At 37.4% G+C, this 21,443-nt stretch overlaps 1 protein-coding gene across 2 annotated transcripts in view; it reads right to left on the minus strand.

The window, feature by feature from the left end:
- The window catches only part of HECW1 (HECT, C2 and WW domain containing E3 ubiquitin protein ligase 1), a 592,171-nt gene that overhangs the window by 15,216 nt on the left and 555,512 nt on the right, over positions 1-21,443 (minus strand). For both annotated transcript variants that reach the window (XM_066272070.1, XM_066272071.1), the window contains 2 exons: positions 18,957-19,086; positions 274-420 (listed from right to left, as the gene is read on the minus strand). In XM_066272070.1, coding sequence (XP_066128167.1) covers positions 274-420; positions 18,957-19,086 — 277 coding nt within the window. The remainder of the gene's footprint in view (positions 1-273; positions 421-18,956; positions 19,087-21,443) is intronic.

Genomic DNA, 21,443 nt, shown 5'->3' on the forward strand with positions numbered 1-21,443 from the left:
ATATCTTAACAAGGATATGTTGTATGTTTTCAAATCTGGCACACCAGGGCTATACCACCAGTTTTTTAGAGTAATTTTTACCTATCACAAGAGTTGGGTTTCACAGAAAACTGAGCTATCATTTATCCCTGTCAAGTTGGTCTTCTTAGCACTTTTGTGAGTAGAGCTGAGCCCTTTGCCTGCATTGGTTCTTTCTTTCACTTTTTCCCACAAGTTATATCCAGTGATGAAGGTCTTTCCCAAAAGCCTTCCTCAAGTAGGCCTGGGACTTACCTCATAGAAGCCCCGCACCAGTGCCTCTGTCTGCTGTACCACGCCACGTTCCACCCGCCATTTCACCATCCTCTCGATATACTCCTTCTTGTTCTTCTCTGTCACTTGGGTATTGGCTCCTCCAGATTTTAACTCCCTTTCTGTTACCTTATAGGAAAACAGAGTAATTGTGATGCTTATTAACTAGCTCACAGTGAAATGTAATAATTTTAGGTGGTTGAACTGTATGCAAAAAGTCTTCCTCACATGAGTTCAGCATCATTATCTTCTTAGTTATTTTTAAGTTTTCTTCCTAGAAGTTACTAAAATGATTCTGGCTGCTCTTAGTAAATATTAAGCACCTTTGAAGAGCTGCATTGTTTTTTGTTTTGTAAACAGGAAATATTTTCTTAACTCAAGAGGCATAATGGAAATAAAACAAGAATGTCCCTGGTGGTCCCTAAATGGAGCTGAATGTCCTTGTACTAGAGTCATGTACTTGATTTCCCAAATATAAATTATAGCAAATTCTTAACAACCACTAGCTTCCCTATCCACAGCAAATCATTTGCAGTAAAACAGCACAGGGTGGGAAGATGGCTTTTAGAGGCAGGTAAATAATGACTAAGGCATTACAGCTTAACTTTGAGAAATGAAACAGAGAAAGACATTGCCAATAGTATGGTGACATGTTTGTTAAGACATGTTTGAGTATTCAATAAAAGAGGAGAAAACATCAGAATAATGATGAAGTGAAAGATACCCTTAAAATTTTAACAAATTGAACAGCTATAACTCACTGAAGGAACTCCAACTGGACTTGCAGGGGTGCCTGAAAAGAACCACGCATCTACAAACCACAAGATAGTGGAGCCAAACATTCACAGGACTGAAAGAGAGGAATTACCAGCCAAAAATACTATATCCATCAAAGTTATCCTTTGAATATGAAGGAGAAATAAAAACTTTTCCACACATACAGAAACTGAGGAAATTAATCAACAGAAAACCTACAGGAAACACTCAAGGAGGTTATTCTAATGTAAAAAGAAAAAAAGCAACATAACTCCATGTAAAAGCTCCAACAGAATTGCAATAAAAACAAGAATAATCTGTGAAAACAAAAACATAAGGGGAGAGAATAAAGATCTGCAGTTGCAAAGGAGGTAGGAAGGCAGAAACACTCATAAAACAAAGAACTCTCATACATATAAAAATATTCCTATTAATAATTTAATGTAACCACCCATGAAAACACTGACACTGAAACACATAGCTTAAAAAATAGGAAACAAGTATGGAATACCACCAAACAAAAAACAACTGATAGAAACACAAAGGAAAAAAGCCAAAGGAGACAAAGCTAACAAAAAAACAAAGCATAAAATGGCTATAGGGAATCCTTAAGTATAAACAATTACCCTAAATATAAACGAACTAAACTCATCAATAAAGTGGACAGAGTAGCAGGTTGGATCAAAAAACAAAAACTGGATGGCAGCAGAGTAGGTGGACAAACAGACACCCAGCTCTCACCACCAAACTGGAATACAAATCAATTTAGGAAAAATCAGTGTGAAAAACCAATTCTGGACTACAAGAACAGCTCTCAAAAACCAAGGAGCAAAGAAGAAGCCACAACAAACCTGGTAGGGAGTGCCTGAATCTCCCCTGCTTAAAGGAACAGAGGGGGGGGTGAGGCTGGGAGCCCAGAGGGGATCTCACCCCAGGGAAAAGAGCAGAAAATACTGCTCACAGCCACTTGCCTGGCGACCAGGGAGTGAGGTGTGTTGAAAAGATGAGCTTATCTCCCAAGTAGAAAGGAAAGAGAGAGGGACAGACTGTGAGGGGCTAAGCAATACAAGAGACGATCTAAAAAAGCTGCTCATTTGTGCTGGAGGCAGCCATAGCTGGGGGAGGGACTGATCCTTCCCCACAAAATAGTACTGAATTGCTTCTGGATCAGAGATCTCCAGATATCTCTCCAGCTCCAATCAGCGCAACAAGACACAGCTGAAAACAAGAAGTGGGGAGGAGGGGCAGTAACTCAGGTCTCCATGGAGATCTGAGATACACCTCCCCCTACTGTAGCTGAGAAAACACCCTGCCCCCAGAGAGAGTAGTTGGTGGAAGAGGCCTTCAGAGTCTCAGGTTATACCCACTGCATTCCTGGATACAGTTACAAGGAAGCCTCTTGCTGAGATCAGTAAACAAGACTATCACCTGTTAAGAAAACAAACAAATCAAGACTTCAAAGCTGCCCAAATCCGAAAGTGGATTACAAATAATAGCTGATACCAACCCAAGAAGACCTAGAAATAACACAACTGAAAACTGGAGGCAGACAACACCAAGCCTAGACTCAACCAACTCTACAAACAAATCACAGACAATGAGAAGACAAAAAAGTGCAATCCAAATGAAACTTTCAGGAGATGAACTGAGTGATATGAAAATAATCAAACTTTCAGATGCGGAGTTCAAAATAATGATTGTAAGGATGCCTAGGGATCTTAGAACAACAATGGATGGTCATTATGAACACCTAAATAAAGAAATAGCAAGTATAAAAAAGAATCAGTTGGAGATGACAAATACAATATCAGAAATAAAGACCACAATGGAAGGAATTAAAAACAGGATAGATAGAGCTGAGGATCAAATCAGCGAGTTGGAGGACAACTGGAATGAAGGCATGAAAGCAGAGAAGAAAAAAGAAAAGAAACTCAAAAAGTCTGAGGAAACTCTTAGAGAGCTCTGTGACAACATGAAGAGAAATAACATCCGCATCATAGGTGTAAAGCCAGAAGCCAGGGCTACCATCACAGCAGCCTGGCCCATGCAGGTTTGCACTGGATTCGGAGAGTTGGTAAAGAAACAACGGAGCCAAAAACTGGTGGGCCATCTTCTTTAATTCTAGCTTGCACCTGGTGGGCAAGTAAAAACACACACTGGGCTCCAAAACCCACTCACATTCAGTGCTCACAAAGCTACTGACTTATCCGAGTTTCCTAGAGTCAAAGGTTTCTAGCTCACCTGACTTATTCACCTCTGTTCCCCATCTCCTTCCTTCTCTATACACAAACTCTGCACAAACTGGCTTCTCACTCAACACTCTGCCATCTTGGCTGCTTCTCCTGGCCTCCTCCACATGGCCTTTCTCTGCTCTCTTCTCTGCTCTCTCCTCTAATGATAATCTCAGGAACCAAGAGAACAAGCTCCTGTTCTGCCCCCATTTTATAGTGTAGAAATCAAAACCTTTAATCCAATATACAAATAGGAAAGTCTCTAATACAAAGTCACTTATCTGAGGCATGATGAGATTGTACCACCCCACATCAAAAGGGGTGGGAAAGGCTTAATCCCAAAACCAAGCCCCAGGCTTCAAGGATCCTGTCTGCCCAGAGCCTGCCCCCAACACACATTAATATCACCTGTGCGATGGCTTCTGTGTGGGCAGCACCATCTTGAACAAAGTGAGCATAATATATTTTATCTGCCCAACAATAGGGGTTCCTGAAGAAGAAGAAAAAGAACAAGGGATAGAGACTTTGTTCAATCATATCATAGCGAAAACTTCCCTAAATTAATGCAGGAGAAACTCTCACAAGTTCAAGAAGCACAGAGGACTCCATTAAAGAGAAACCCAAAGAACCTACACCAAGACACATCATAATTAAAATACCAAAGCTAAGCGATAAAGAGAAAATATTAAAAGCTGTGAGAGGAAAAAAAAGCTATAACTTACAAAGGAGACCCCATAAGAACGACATCCAACTTCTCAACAGAAACACTTGAGGCCAGAAGGGAATGGCAAGAAATATTTAAAGTAATGCAGAACAAGAACCTACAACCAAGACTACTTTATCCAGCAAGGCTATCATTTAAAATTGAAGGAGAAATAAAAAGCTTCCCAGACAAAAAGCAACTCAAGGATTTCATTCCAACCAAACCAATGCTGCAGGAAATGTTAAGGGGCCTGTTGTAAACAGATCAAAGTGGGAAAAAATATAGCAAAAAAGGAATATAGCTTTAAAGAATAAAATGGCAATAAACAACTACATATCAATAATAACTTTAAATGTAAATGGATTAAATGACCCAATCAAAAAACATAGAATAGCTGCGTAGATAAGAAAACAGGACCCGTACATATGCTCTCTACAAGAGACACACCTTAGAACAAAAGATACACAGAGATTGAAGGTAAAAGGATGGAAAATAACATTTCATGCAAATGGAAATGAAAAAAAAAGCTGGGGTAGCAATACTTATATCAGATGAATTGGACTTTAAAACAAAGGATATAGTAAGAGATAAAGAAGGCCACTACATAATGATAAAGGGAGTAATCCAACAGGAAGATATAACTATTATAAATATCTATGCACCTAATATAGAAGCACCTAAATATATAAAGCAGACTTTGATGGATTTAAAGGGTGAGATCAACAGCAATACTATAATAGTAGGGGATTTCAATACCCCACTAACATCACTAGATAGATCCTCAAGAAAAAAAATTAACAAAGAAACAGCAGACTTATTGGGCACACTAGATCAACTTGATTTAATAGATATCTTCAGAACCTTAAACCCTAAAGCAGCAGAATATACATTCTTTTCAAGTGCTCATGGTACATTCTCTAAGACAGACCACATGTTAGGGCACAAAAGTGATCTCAACAAATTTAAGAAAATTGAAATCATATTTAGCACTTTCTCCGATCACAGTGGCATAAAATTAGAAATGAACCACAACAGAAAAGCTGAAAAATTCTCAAACACATGGAAACTAAATAGCAGGTTGTTAAATAACGAATGGATTAAGAATGAGATCAAAGGAGAAATAAAAAAATTTTTACAAATGAATGACAATGAGCATACAAGAACTCAAAATTTATGGGACACAGCAAAAGCAGTACTGAGAGGGAAGTTCATAGCACTACACACACACTTTAAGAAGCTAGAAAAAGCTCAAATAAACAACCTAACCCTGCATCTAAAAGAACTAGAAAAAAGAACATCAAGTAAAGCCCAAATGTAGTAGAAGGAAGGAAATGATAAAGATCAGAGCAGAAATAAGTGACATAGAGGCTAAAGAAACAATACAGAGGATCAATGAAACCAGGAGCTGGTTCTTTGAAAAAGTAAACAAGATTGATGAACCTTTAACTAGACTCACCAAGAAAAAGAGAGAGAGGACTCAAATAAATAAAATTAGAAATGAGAGTGGAGAAATAACAACTGACACAACAGAAATAAAAAAAAATTGTAAAAAAATACTATGAAGAACTGTATGCCAAAAAACTAGACAATCTAGATGAAATGGACAAAGTCCTTGAAACATACAATCTTCCAAAAATTAATTTGGAAGAATCAGAAAACCTAACAGACCGATTATACCAAATGAGATTGAAACAGTTATCAAAAAACTCCCAACAAAGAAAAGTCCAGGGCCTGATGGCTTCACAAGTGAATTCTACCAAATATTCTAAGAGAAACTAACTCCTATCCTTCTCAAACTATTTCAAATAATTTAAGAGGAAGGAAGACTTCCAAGCTCCTTTTATGAGGCGAGCATAAATCTGATTCCAAAACCAAGCAAAGACAACACAAAGAAAGAAAATTATAGGCCAATATCTCTGATGAATATAGATGCTAAAATCCTCAACAAAATATTAGCAAACCGGATCCAACAATATATGGAAAAAATTGTACACCATGATCAAGTGGGATTTATTCTGGGGAGGCAAGGTGGTATAATACTTGTAAATCAATCAATGTGATTCATCACATAAACAAAAAGGAGAAAAACCATATGATAATTTAAATAGATGCAGAAAAAGAATTTGATAAAATCCAGCACCCATTCATGATCAAAACTCTCAGCAAAGTGGGAATACAGGGAACATACTTCAACATGATAAAAGCCATCTATGAGAAACCCACAGCCAACATCATACTCAATGGGAAAAAATTAAAAGAAATCCCCATAAGATCAGGAACAAGGCATGGGTGCCTCCTTTCACCACTCTTATTTAACATAGTCCTGGAAGTCCTAGCCACAGCAATCAGACAAGAAGAAGAAATAAAAGGCATTCAAGTTGGAAAAGAAGAAGTAATACTATCATTATTTGCAGATGATATGATATTGTATATTGAAAACCCTAAAGTCTCAGTCAAAAAACTACTGGACCTAATAAATGAATTCAACAAAGTGGCAGGATATAAAATCAATACTCAGAAATCAGAGGCATTTTTATACGGCAACAATGAACAGTCAGAAATAGAAATTAAGGAAACAATCCCCTTTACTACTACAACCAAAAAAATAAAGTACCTAGGAGTAAACTTAACGAAGGAGACTAAAGACTTGTACTCGGAGAATTACAAAGCATTGATAAAAGAAGTCAAGGAAGATACAAACCAGTGGGAGCATATATCATGCTCATGGTTAGGAAGAATAAACATCATTAAAATGTTTATATTACCCAAAGCAATCTATAAGTTCAACACAATACCAATTAACATACCAATGATATACTTCAAAGATATAGATCACTTATTCTAACAATTTATATGGAACCAAAAAAGAACACAAATAGCGTCAGCAATCTTAAAAAAGATGAATAAAGTGGGAGGTATCATACTTCCGGATATCAAGTTATACTGCAAGGCCATTGTACTCAAAACAGCCTGGTACTGGCATAAGAACAGGCATATAGATCAAAGGAACAGAACAGAGAACCCAGAAATAAACCCACAGCTCTATGGACAACTGATATTTGACAAAGGAGGTAAAAAAATACAATGGAGTAAAGACAGCCTCTTTAACAAATGGTGTTGGGAAAATTGGACAGCTACCTGCAAAAAAATGAAACTAGATCACCAGCTTACACCACTCACAAAAATAAACTCAAAATGGATAAAAGACTTAAATGTAGGCCGTGGAACCATAAGCATCTTAGAAAAAAACATAGGCAGCAAGCTCTCCAACATCTCTCGGAGCAATATGTTTGCTGATTTGTCTCCACAGGCAAGTGAAATAAAAGACAGGATAAACAAGTGAGACTATATCAAACTAAAAAGCTATTGCATAGCTAAAGACAATAAGAACAGAATAAAAAGACAAACTACACAATGGGAGAACATATTTGACAATACATCTGATAAGGGGTTAATAATCAAAATTTATAAAGAACTTGTAAATCTCAACACCAAGAAGACAAACAATCCAATCCAAAAATGGGAAAAAGAAATGAATAGACACTTCTCCAAAGAGGACATACAGATGGCCAATAGGCATATGAAAAAATGCTCAACATCACTAATCATTAGAGAAATGCAAATTAAAACCACAATGAGATATCACCTCACACCAGCCAGAATGGCGCTCATCAACAAAACAACACAGAATAAGTGCTGGCGAGGATGTGGAGAAAAGGGAACCCTCCTGCACTGCTAGTGGGAATGCAGACTGGTGCAGCCACTGTGGAAAACAGTATGGAGATTCCTCAAAAAACTGAAAATCGAACTGCCTTTTGACCCAGCTATCCTAGTTTTAGGAATATACCCCAAGAACACAATAGAATGGCTCCAAAAGGAGAAATGCACCCCCATGTTTGTGGCAGCATTGTTCACAATAGTGAAGATCTGGAAACAACCCAAGTGTCCATCAGAGGACAAGTGGATTAAAAAGCTTTGGTACATATTTACTATGGAATATTACTCAGCCATAAGAAATGATGACATCGGATCATTTACAATAACATGGATGGACCTTGATAACATTATATGGAGTGAAATAAGTAAATCAGAAAAAACTAAGAACTATATGAATCCATAGATAGATGGGACATAAAAATGAGACTCAGAGAGATGAACAAGAATGTGATGGCAACTGGGGTGGGCAGGTGGGGGTAGGGGGGATGGGGCAAGGAAGGAGAGAGGGGGTGGGAGAGGGGAAGGGCACAAAGAAAACCAGATAGAAGGTGACAGAAGACAATTTGACTCTGGGTGAGGGGTATACAGCACAATCAAAGGTCAAAATAATGTGAAGATGTTTTCTCTCAACATATGTACCCTGTTTTATCAGTGTCACTGTATTAAATTTAATAATAATAAAAAAGAAAAAAACAAAAAAATAAAACCCAACTATATGCTGCCTTCAGGAGACACATCCAAGGCTCAAGGACAAAAGTAGATTCAAAGTGAAAGGTTGAAAAATTATTTTCCTAGCAAATAATACAAAAAGAAAACTAGTTGTAGCCATATGAATATCTGACAATGCTGACTTCAAGATAAGAAAGGTAACAAGAGACAGAGATTGACTTTTCATAGTAATAAAAGGGACACTATATCAAGAAGACATAACACTTCTTAATATATGTATATGCACAGAATCAGGGAGCACCAAAATATATGACATCTACTAACTGATTTTAAAATACAAACAGAAAAAATACCATTATATTTGGAGAACTCAACACACCATTGACATCTTTAGATAGATCGTCCAAATAGAAAGTCATTAAAGAAATATTGGTCTTAAATGACACACTAGACCAAATGGACATAATAGACATTTATAGGAAATTTTATCTAGAACATCAGATTGCAAATGTCCAGTGTGCATAGAACATTCTAAAGGATAGATCATATGTGGGGCTATAAAACTAACATCAACAAATTCAGGAAGATCAAAATTATACCAAGCATATTTTCTTACCATAAGCTTTGAAAGTAGAATTTAACTGCAAAAATGAAGTAAAGAAACCCACAAAAATGTGGAAGTTAAACAACATACTTCCAAAAATTGACTGGGTCAAAGAAAAAAATAAAAGCAGAGATCAAAAGATATATACAGAGAAATGAAAATGACATATCAAAATCTTTGGGATGCAGCAAAAGCAAAGAGGGAAGTTTATATCATTGCAGGCTTATATCAAGAAACAAGAAAAATCCCAAGTAAATAACCTAACATTACATCTTAAGGAAATAGAAAAAGAACAAAGGCAACCTAAAATCAGCTTTGCTTCTTCTTTTCTTTTCTTTTTTTTTTTAAGTTAATTCCTAACATGTTTATAAGTTTTATTAAATTCTTTATGACTTTCTCAAAAGATTTGAAACTATTAATAAACTATAATGTCAAATAAGAATTGGAGAATAAATATAAATGTTGTTATTGTTAAACGACAAACACTTTCTTTTTTTTATTTTTTTATTTTTATTTTATTTTTTTATAATTTTATTTTTTTAATGGGGTGACATCAATAAATCAGGATACATATATTCAAAGATAACAAGTCCAGGTTATCTTGTCGTTCAATTATGTTGCATACCCACCACCCAAAGTCAGATTGTCCTCCGTCACCCTCTATCTTGTTCTCTCTGTGCCCCTCCCCCTCCCCCTTTCCCTCCTCCATTCCCCCCTCCCTCCCCGTAACCACCACACTCTTATCAATGTCTCTTAGTTTCACTATTATGTCCCACCTACGTATGGAATAATACAGTTCCTGTTTTTTTCTGATTTACTTATTTCGCTTCGTATCATGTTATCAAGATCCCACCATTTTGCTGTAAATGTTCCGATGTCATCATTTCTTATGGCTGAGTAGTATTCCATAGTGTATATGTGCCACATCTTCTTTATCCAGTCATCTATTGATGGGCTTTTTGGTTGTTTCCATGTCCTGGCCACTGTGAACAATGCTGCAATGAACATGGGGCTGCATGTGTCTTTACGTATCAATGTTTCTGAGTTTTGGGGATATATACCCAGTAGAGGAATTGCTGGGTCATAAGGTAGTTCTATTTTCAGTTTTTTGAGGAACCACCATACTTTCTTCCATAATGGTTGTACTACTTTACATTCCCACCAACAGTGGATGAGGGTTCCTTTTTCTCCACAGCCTCTCCAACATTTGCTATTACCTGACTTGCTAATAACAGCTAATCGAACAGGTGTGAGGTGGTATCTCATTGCTGTTTTGATTTGCATTTCTCTAATAGCTAAAGAAGATGAGCATCTTTTCATATATCTGTTGGCCATTTGTATTTCTTCCTGGGAGAAGTGTCTATTCATATCCTCTTCCCATTTTTTTATTGGATTGTTTGTTTGTTTGTTGTTGAGTTTTATGAGTTCTTTGTATATTTTGGATATTAAGCCCTTATCTGAGCTGTTGTTTGAAAATATCATTTCCCATTTAGTTGGCTTTCTGTTTATTTTGTTATCAGTTTCTCTTGCTGAGCAAAAACTTCTTAGTCTGATGTAGTCCCATTCATTAATTTTTGCCTTCACTTCTCTTGCCATTGGAGTCAAATTCATAAAATGCTCTTTAAAACCCAGGTCCATGAGTTGAGTACCTATGTCTTCTTCTATGTACTTAATTGTTTCAGGTCTTATGTTTAGATCTTTGATCCATTTTGAGTTAACTTTTGTACAGGGGGAGAGACTGTAGTCCAGTTTCATTCTTTTGCATGTGGCTTTCCAGTTTTCCCAGCACCATTTAGCTTCTTCTTTTCTGATACAAATGTCTTTTATCTTTTTCTCATGCCTGATTGCTCTGGCTAAGACTTCTAATATATACAATGTTGAATTAGGGTGGAGAGAGTCGATAGCCTTGTCTTGTTCCTGATATTAGAAGAAAAGTCTTCATTTTTTCAGCATTTAGTATGATATTGACTGATGGTTTGTCATATATGGCCTTTATTATGTTGAGGTAATTGCATCTATACCTATTTTTTGGATGTTGCAGCTCATCAAATGCCTTTTTGGCATCTATTGATAGAATCACATTATTTTTGTGCTTTGTTTTATTTGTGGTACATTATGTTTATCAATTTACTTATGTTAAACCAGTGGTAGTCAACCTGGTCCCTACCGCCCACTAGTGGGCATTCCAGCTTTCATGGTAGGCAGTAGTGGAGCAACCAATATATATATTTATATATATATAAAAAGATAGAGTTAACTATAGTAAGTTGTTTTATAAAGATTTATTCTGCCAAACTTAGCAAAAATTTGACACAAAGTAGTTGGTAATTATTATTATATGCTTTAACTTGCTGTAACTCTGCTTTATAAATTTTATAAAGTAAAATTACTTTCCTACTTTATAAATCACATTACTGTGGAACTGGTGGGTGGTTAGAAAATTTTACTACTAACAGAGATACAAAAGTGGGCGGTAGGTATAAAAAGGTTGACTACCCCTGTGTTAAACCATCCTTGTGCCCATGGAATGAATCCACTTTGTCATGAGGTATTACTTTTTAAATGTATTGGTGTATTCAATTTGCTAGCATTTTGATTATAATTTTTTCATCAGTATTTATTAGATATATTGGTGTATAGTTTTATTTTATTGTGTTGTTCTTGCCAGATTTTGGTATCAGGGTTATGTAAAATAGAACAGAACTGAATGAAATAGAGAACAAAAATTTACAGAACAAATTAATACAACAAAGCTGGTTCTTTGAATAGATCAACAAAATTGATAAATCTCTGGCTAAACTCACTAAGGAAATAGAGAAAGGGCTCATGTAAACAAAATCTGAAAAGAAGAGGGAGAAAAATCTACACACATTATATATACAAAGGATCATAGTAGAATACTATTAAAGATTATATTCCACCAAATTCAACAATTAGAGGAAATGGATAAATTTCTAGAACTTTACAATTTTCCTAGATTGATTCCTGAAGAAGTTGGAAACTTAAATAGATCCATAAGCAGGGAGGAAATAGAAACAAGTATCAAAAATTTTTCCAAAAATAAAAATCTAGGACCAGATGCCTACACTAGTGAATTCTATCCAACATTCAAAGAAAATTTGGTACCTATCCTTCTCAAGGTCTTCCAAGTAATAGTATAAAAAGCAAAACTCCCTAACACATATTATGAGGCCAACATAAGGTGTTGGGACAATAAAACAGATCTGTGCAAAAAATGAAAGTAGAAAATCTTCCTACGTCATATGCAAGAATAATGTCAAAATGGATTAAAGATTTAAAGTGAGATACAAAACCATAAAAATCTTAGAAAAAACGAAGGAAGTAAAATCTCTGACATTTCTTATAGCCAAGTTTTTGCTGATATATCTCCTTGCATAAGGGAAACAAAAGAAAAAACAAACAAATAGGTCTACATCAATCTGAAAAGCTTTTTACAGCAAAGGAAATCATCAACAAAATGCAAAACAACCCACTGAATGGGAGAATATATGCATTAATGATACACCTGATAAGGAGTAAATAACCAAAATTTATAACAAAAACAATCTTAATTAAAAAATGGGCAAAGGACTTGAATAAACACTTCTCCAGAAAAGACATACAGATGGACAATAGACATATGTATAGATGCTCAACGTCACTAATAATCTGTAGGTAGAGCACAGAGCGCATTCCTAGCAGCTGTAGCTGATGGAATGCTGTAAGAACACTCCAGCACTTGAAACCCTCCTAGGCACACCCAGGAGGGAGCTCGCCCACTGTGGGGAGGTGGCTCAGCACCAACTAGGCAGCTCCCTGACCTTTTCGGAAATTGGCTTTAAAGGACATGCTGTAACATTCCACTGGCTGAACCCATGTATATAAGCTAGCTTACTTCCTTAACAAAGTGGATCTGCGTCACTGAACCTGGTTCCTGGAGTTGGGTCTCTGTGTCTCTGTCGTCCTCCCCCCCAGTGGGCCTTGTCTACAACTGGTGCCTGGACCAGGACCCAACTGGCATCCAAGTTGAGTGACCCTCTGCAATAGGAAACCTTCTCCACTCCCGAGCCCTGCAGGCTCAAGCCCTCTGTGCCCTATTGCAGAGTAGGCGAGTTAAAGTTAATGAAAAGGATCTTTGCACGGTACTGGGAAATCCTCTCAGGTTTCAACCCTTGGCATCGGGATGTGCCTCTTTGGGACCCCGATACTTGAGCCCGAGCTCTCTGGCGCATCTGTTCAGTGGAAGTACACAAAGGGCAAACCTTCCTCCTCAGTCTCACTCCATCTCCTGCCAAGGACCCTCTACAACTCTCCCTGAGGAGCCCCTACCTCCCTATTTTCCCCCCTCCACTGAGGAGAAAAGTGGCTTAGCCTCAGAGTTTAACACACTTGCAGCTGAGCATGCAAAAATGAAACCAACTGAATTGCTAACTGCGCCATCGGCTCCACCAGCTGAAGAAGCAGAAGTTGCCACTCTTGAACTCCTTTACCATTGGTACGCTGGAAGGACCCAGCCACGGCACAGTGGCGGGGTCCACACCCCCTTCTAACACAAGGGAGAGGTTATGCTTGTGTCTTTCCAGAGAACATCCCTCTGCCAGTTTGGATCCCAGGATGAAACATAAGGCCAGTCCTGGTGTCCCAAGATGACCCCTCTGACGAATTCCCCAACCCAGGAGATGGCGAGTCTCCAGAAGAAGACCTCACGGCCAATGTGCGCACCCCATCACCTGGGGGGATATGAAGGCTTTAGCGGAGCAAGACCAGAGAATGGCCCCTGATGGGCCCCCAGGCCTGGGGAAATCCTGAGAGGATTTCACAGTAGGTGCAAAGATCCTTTTCATTAACTTTAACTCACCTACTCTGCAATAGGCCCCCCTGGTACTCTGTTCCTGCTTATGTGTGCTATAATAACTGCTAACTCCCAGGCATGGGCGGATCCCCACATCTGGGCTGCTTTTCTCCACCCTGGCATTATCCGGCCTGTAGAGATAATAACAGCAAGCTGTCATTCATCATCAAATCCAACTGGCCCTAATTAAAAGAGAAGAGGGACATGTAGGTAGGGCACAGAGCGCATTCCTAGCAGCTGTAGCTGATGCAATGCTGTGAGAACACTCCAGCACCTGAAACCCTCCTAGGCACACCCAGGAGGGAGCTTGCCCACTGTGGGGAGGTGGCTCAGCGCCAACCAGGCAGCTCCCTGATCTTTTTGGCCATTGGTTTTGAAGGACATGCTGTAACATTCAATAGGCTGAACCCATGTATATAAGCTGGCTTACTTCCCAAATAAAGTGGATCTGAGTCACTGAACCTGGTCCCTGGAGTCAGGTCTCTGTATCTCCATCGTCCTCACCCACGGTAGGCCTTGTCCACATCATTGGAAAGATACAAAATAAAACTGCAATGACATACTACCTAACACCTTAAGAATGGCTATTGCCAATTATTCAATAAACAACAAGTGTTGTTAAGGATGTGGATAAAAGGGAACCCTCATGCACTATTGGTGGGAATGCAGGTTGGTACAGCTACTGTGGGGGACAGTATGAAATTTCCTCAAAAAATTAAAAACAGAACTGCCTTATGACCCAGTGATTCCACTTCTAAGAATATATTCAAAGAAACCTGAAACACTAACTTAAAAAATATATATGCACTGCTAAATTCATTACAACACAATTTATAAATACCCAAGATCTAGAAACAGCCCAAATGCCCATCAGTAGATGAGTGGGTAAAAAATCTGTGGTACATTTACACAATGGAATACTACGTGGCAATAAAAAAGAAGAAAAGCTTACTTTTTGCAACAGCATGGATGGATCTTGAGAGTATTATACTAAATAAATAAGCCAGTCAGACAAAGACAAATATCATATGATTCACTTATATGTGAAGCATAATGAACAAAATAAACTAACAACAAAATAAACACTGATTTATAGATACAGAGTACAGATTAACAGTTGCTAGAGGGAGGTGCTGGATGAAAAACTTGAAGGGTTAGGGAAAAAGAACCTCATGGACAAGATAGTATGGTGATTACCAGAGGGGAAGGGGTTGAGGAGAGGTTGAAGAAAGTTAAGGGGAGCCAAATGGTGACACTAGTAGACTTGATTTGGGTAGTGAACACATAATACAATACACAGCAGATGTTTTATAGAATTGCACACCTGAAACCTATATAATTTTATTAACCAATGTCATCCCAGTTAATCCAATAAACATTAAAAAGTTTAAAAAATAAGGTAAAATGAAAAGTTGTGATCTGTGCTCTATTTTTCAAAGGCAAGATGGCAGATAAATGTCATTTTTTCCCAAAATGTGTTGGTATTTGAAGATGGTGAGCATTAGTCATACTAACTTTGTTTAAGGGATTAACCTTACCATTCAATGATGTAAGACAAGGGAGGTTCACAGTAGTTATTGGTTGAAAAAAATATACAAATAAATAAATATACATTATATATATTTGGCACTTGTGGTCATTGGTGACAAATGACCACAGAAATAGTCCACAGAATAGTCCACAGAAATATCATGGTTACTCTTTCTTCTATCATTTAGGTCAGTGGTTTTCAACCTTTTCAACAAGTTGCAAAGATAGATCTAAGAGAACCTCAATAGTATTTTCACTGATGATGTAAGCTGATTGTAGCAATTGCTCTGAGCATAAGTGAATTTGACTAAGATCATTGGGTCTATAATTTTCATACAACATACAAAATGCAAAACCATACAGGGTGTACCTGCCTGATGATAACCATACAGGTGGTTAACTCTTTCATGGACCAGCACAAAATTTATGACGGACTGGCACTATTTCATGGACCAGTGGTTGAAAGACACTGACTTAGGTGACTAGTACTAAATATAAAATATTGGTCAATTATAACATACTTGTGATCCAATATCTTTAGAACCTCTGGTTTTTATATGCTCAGTGAAAGACTTTATTTTCCAACCTCCCTAGCATTTAAGTGTTTTATATAACTAAATTCTGGCCAATCAACAGATATATGAAAAGATGCTCAGCTTCATTAGTTATTAGAGAAATGCAAATCAAAACTACAATGAGATACCACCTCACTCCTGTTAGATTAGCTATTATCAACAAGACGGGTAATAGCAAATGTTGGAGAGGCTGTGGAGAAAAAGGAACCCTCATTCACTGTTGGTGGGACTGTAAAGTAGTACAACTATTATGGAGGAAAGTATGGTGGTTCCTCAAAAAACTGCAAATAGAACTACCTTATGACCCAGCAATCCCTCTACTGGGTATATACCCCAAAACCTCAGAAACATTGATACGTGAAGACACATGTAGCCCCATGTTCATTGCAGCACTGTTCACAGTGGCCAAGACATGGAAACAACCAAAAAGCCCTTCAATAGAAGACTGGATAAAGAAGATGTGGCACATATACACTATGGAATACTACTCAGCCATAAGAAATGATGACATCAGATCATTTACAGCAAAATGGTGGGATCTTGATAACATTATAAGGAGTGAAATAAGTAAATCAGAAAAAAACAAGAACTATATGATTCCATACATTGGTGGAACATAAAAATGAGACTAAGAGACATGGACAAGAGTGTGGTGGTTACCAAGGGTGGGGGGGGAGGGAGGACATAGGAGGGAGGGAGGGAGGGAGTTAGGGGGAGGGGGAGGGGCACAGAGAACTAGATAGGGGGTGACGGAGGACAATCTGACTTTGGGCGAGGGGTTTGCAACATAATTTGATGACAAAATAACCTAGACATGTTTTCTTTGAATATATGTACCCTGATTTATTAATGTCATCCCATTACCATTAATAAAAATTTATTAAAAAAAAAAAAATTCTGGCCAATAAGGTGTAAGCAGAACTGTATGGTATTTTATGGGCTTCCTTAAAGGGAAGAACTATTGTTCCTTGGCCCCTCTGCTTCAAATATTGATGTGATGGTTGGGGTGCCATACTCATCTGGGCATGAATGTAGGTTCATGTCATAAAGACTGCAGCCTTGAGTTGCCTGACTTTTTGTTTATTTCCACTTACAGTGTACTCCAAAATAGAATACTGCTAAACTCTCTGATTCTTGATATTCTCATAAAAGAAAATGATATCTCATAATAGCTTTAATTGATATTTTTAAATATTGTGAATGAGACTATTTTTTCATATTTCCTTTTCTGAGAACTACCTATTTATATTTTTTGGTAATTTTATATTTTGCTGTTGATTACTTCTTATTGATCTGGGCGATCTCTTCCTATATTAAAATATCATTTTTTTCTGTTACATATGATAATATATTAAATGTTATGCCATTTTTACTTTGCTTATGTTGTATTTTTTGCTATGAACAATTTAAGAAATAATTTTAGTTGACTATGACAATTTCTTTTCTGACTCTGCAACTGTGTCACATCTATAACAGCATTCTTTATTATATAAAAATATTTCATTTTCTTCTATTTTTTATATTTAGTTTTCTGATCCAGGTAGGGTTTATTTTAATATAATGATTTAGGTTAGGATTCTAACTTTAAAAAGTTTATAACTATTACCCAGTTTTCATAACACAATTCTCCAAGAAATTGTGTTTATTTTACATATTTACCTTCCACTGTGGAGCAAATGTAAAAGATGTGCTAAAAGTAATTATGCACAAGAAACAGCATATTTTACACATTCATCTAGTACATAGTAAGTGAATTATATATTCTTTAAGATATTTAAATGTGCTGTCTATAGTTATAAGAAGACATAATTATTTTCTCCAAAATATGAGCATTCTTCAGAGGTATGTTTATACAAGTGAAGTTAAATAGAATATTGATATTTTATGTGACTTGTTCAAGATTTTTATTGAGATATGGGTGCTGGGTGGTTTTTTAAGGTAAAGCTCACCCATATACTCCAGTACACTGCCTATATTTATGCAAAGTACTTATAAAGTACCCCAACATAATTCTCAAAATATCCTTATTACAAATTACCACATCATAGGTTGTTTGTATCTCTTATAAATGATATTCTCAAAACCTTAATTGTTAAATCTGTTGAGACTATTGTCAGTCTAATAAAACTATAATCCAGAAGATTTAATGTTATGTAAATGTTAGTGAAAAAAAATGAGAAATCTATGCATTTTGGAAGAATAGATATTTAGATGCTAATTATAATATGCAGTATTTTTGTAGTTACACAAATTACAAATATTTTACATATTATTGCACACTTTACAAGTGCTTTCTGATCCTTTATTGTACTTGATATTCAAATATAAAATAGATCTAGTCATAACAAGAAAAAGAAGAAAAGAAGATATAGACAGCCTTTTAAAGGAGGTAGTACTCAAATAATTATATTTTGAATAAATGAGCTTTTTTGTTTTCTAGTTTAAGAACAAAATCCCTTTACTATATGTTCCATCCATCTCATTTCTGGTTATATATACAAAGGAAATGAAAGCAAGGACTCATACAGATATTTGTACACCTATGTTCATAGCAGTATTATTCAAAGTAGCCAGAAGGTAAAAGCAACCCAAGTGTCCATCAACAGATGAATGAATAAAAATATGTAGTATATACACACAGTGGAATATTTTCAAGTCCTAAAAAAGAAGAAAATATTTTCATATGTATAACATGGATGAACAATGAGGAAATTATACCACGTAAAATTAGTCATAAAAACAAAAATACTGTATGATTCCACTTATACAAGGTATCTAGTGTAGCCAAATCCATAGAAAATAGAATGATGATTGCAAGGTGCCTAGAAAAAGGAAAAATGGGAATTTTTGTTTAATGAGTATGACTTCAGGTTTACAAGATGAAAAAGTTCTGGGGATAGTACAGTGATGCCAATATACTTAACAATACTGAACTGTACACTTAAAAGTTTTCAAAATGGTAAATTTTATGTTATATTAATTTTTCCAGAATAAAACAGCAAAATTGCTTTTACAAGCAATTACAAACCTGTCCAAAAACCTCTTCATTAACGGTGAAAGTGAGGTCTAAGATATCTGTGATGTTGTTGTCCTTCATCCATTGCAAGCTCTGATGGAATTCTTCATCCAAATATTCCAGGTCACTTAAATCACAGGGCCTGGGTTCATTCAAAGGGAGAAAGGTTAAACAAATGGTTGTCCTGACCTCATTCCAAGATGTTTTTATGACATTCCTGGTTAAAACAACACAGACTTTATTTCATTCCTCAGTTCACTTTGTTCATTAGAGGCAGGGACACAGAGACCAGAGGGATACCTGTCAGAGGGAAAGGGGATGAGGGAATGGGATCAGAGAAGGTGAATGGATTAGTAAAATTATATATACATAACCCAGAAATACAGATAACAGGACAGCAAATCCCAGAGGGAAGAAGAGAGAGAGTTAGGGGGAGGGGGGCATAGGAGGTATAAATAAGGACATGAGAGTGGGAGGTAAGAGTGTTATATTCAATAGGACACTTGAATCCATGTAAACACAATAAAGTTAATTTAAAAAAAACCAGACTAGTTCTAACAATTTTATACTTTTGAATATATCAATGGAGCTTTTACTCTTAAAAAGAAAGTATTTAGAGATCTACAATAATAAACATAAAATGATTATTGACTCATGAACTTTCATGACAATTGAAGAAAAGTATCATTGTAAAAGAACTAAGTTTTAGAAATATGAATTCTACTAAGAAATTTAATAAAATGTTTATAATTACTAGTATAAACTATTTATGTAAACTAATTTAATATATATTATAAAATATTATAATAGTTTTCCCTTATACTTAAATAAAATGTCCAAATACCCCTTTTATTGTACTAAAAGGTTTATGTGATATTTAAGGACTCAGAAAAGTAAATCAAAGTGGAAAAAAGATGGAGATGGAATAGACAGATATTCCAACTGCAACCTCCCAGGACCAAATTGGATTACAACTTAATTTAAGAACAATAATCTTGAAAAACCAACTTTGGACTAAAGTAAGAGGACTCTATAACCAAAGATCACAGAAGAAGCCACAGTGAGACTGGAAAGAAGGGCAGAGATGCAGAGAGGTCTAACCCGCTCTCAGGAGTGAGTGACAACTGAGGGTCTGGAGGACTCTCTCACAGTGAGGTGGGTTGCCCTGAGAGGTGTGAGTCCCCAGCCCCAGGCCCAGAGCCCCAACCTAGAGCCACAGAGCCCAGAAGAGGCACCCAGAAAGCATTTAGCTGTGAAAAGAGCCAGGTTTCTGTCCACAAGAAACTGAGCTCTCAGACGCAGACTCCATTTTAAAGGGTCTGCGCAGAAAACCTCATTCACAGCCATTTGCCTGGGGCTTTGGTGGGGGAGAGCTGAGAGGACTGGAGTTGCAGGAGGAGAGTGTAAAGTTGGAGACTCAGGGAGAGACACTGTGGTGGAAAACCACCTTAACCTCTGAGCTGAGTCATTCTTCAGTACTGCAGTTGCCATCTTTCTTGGGTGGAGCAATCCCCTCAGAATGGTATCAGCCTGGGGAAAAGCAGCTCTTCCACCCTTGGGAATCTCTCATACCCTAGTCAGGGTGACAGGTTGTTCTGAGAAGCCAGGAAGCAGGGGGCACATCAGTAACTCAGTTTTCTGGTGTTGAGGCTGGAGATCCCCTCCACACTCTCCTGAGTCTATGACTGGTGCTTCCACCTCACAAGAGACTCAGTTGACACTGTGGTTGGGCAGACCACAACTCTGGTGGTCAGAGGCCACAACCACTGAACTCCTGGGGCCACAACTTATTGAGGTCTCTGAAAAAAGTCTGGACAGACTGACACCTGGGGTCAAGGGGTGGAGCCACACCCACTATCCTTCCTAATTGCTGAATTGCAGCAGGCTCTAGGCTCTAAAAGAGGTTTTTTCAGTGGCTGAGCCCAACAAGCAGCCAGCAGACAGGTTGGAGGAGGTATGACTCAGGGAAACTTGGCTGTTTAAGTACACTTTCCCTCAGGACCAGAGTGGGTAAAAGCCAGCCTAGGAGTGAAGCTTAGTATTTCCCTGTATAACAGGGCCCAGAAGAGGCAGCCAAAACTCTGAATTGCTTGTAGCTCCAAGAAGGTTGCTGAGGACCAGTCACGGGCAATGTCTCCCACTGGTCTTCACTAGTTTCCTGCCTGGGAGGCCCAGGGCTGGCACATCCAGGGTCTAGCTGCAGAAAGCATTAGTTCAGGACCTAACAACCCTTGCTAGAGTGGCATTCTAAAGAAAAGCTTCTCAGTCGGGTCCAACTGAGGTGAGTTTCATTCTGTGATCAGTACTGACATAGCGGCTCATTTGTATTGGATAGGGTGGAGCTTCACAGTCAGCCTGTCTGAGTGCTGGATATTCTGTCCTTCTAAGCTATATCACAGGGGGAAGGAAGAGAGGCTTGGAGCATGGACATTTAAAGAGTGGTTCCTTGTGAGTCTATTGTTGGATCTAGTCAAGGGGCTTAGCCACCTTTGGGAGGGG

Source organism: Saccopteryx bilineata, chromosome 4 (genome assembly GCF_036850765.1).
Source record: "Saccopteryx bilineata isolate mSacBil1 chromosome 4, mSacBil1_pri_phased_curated, whole genome shotgun sequence".
NCBI lineage: Eukaryota > Metazoa > Chordata > Mammalia > Chiroptera > Emballonuridae > Saccopteryx > Saccopteryx bilineata.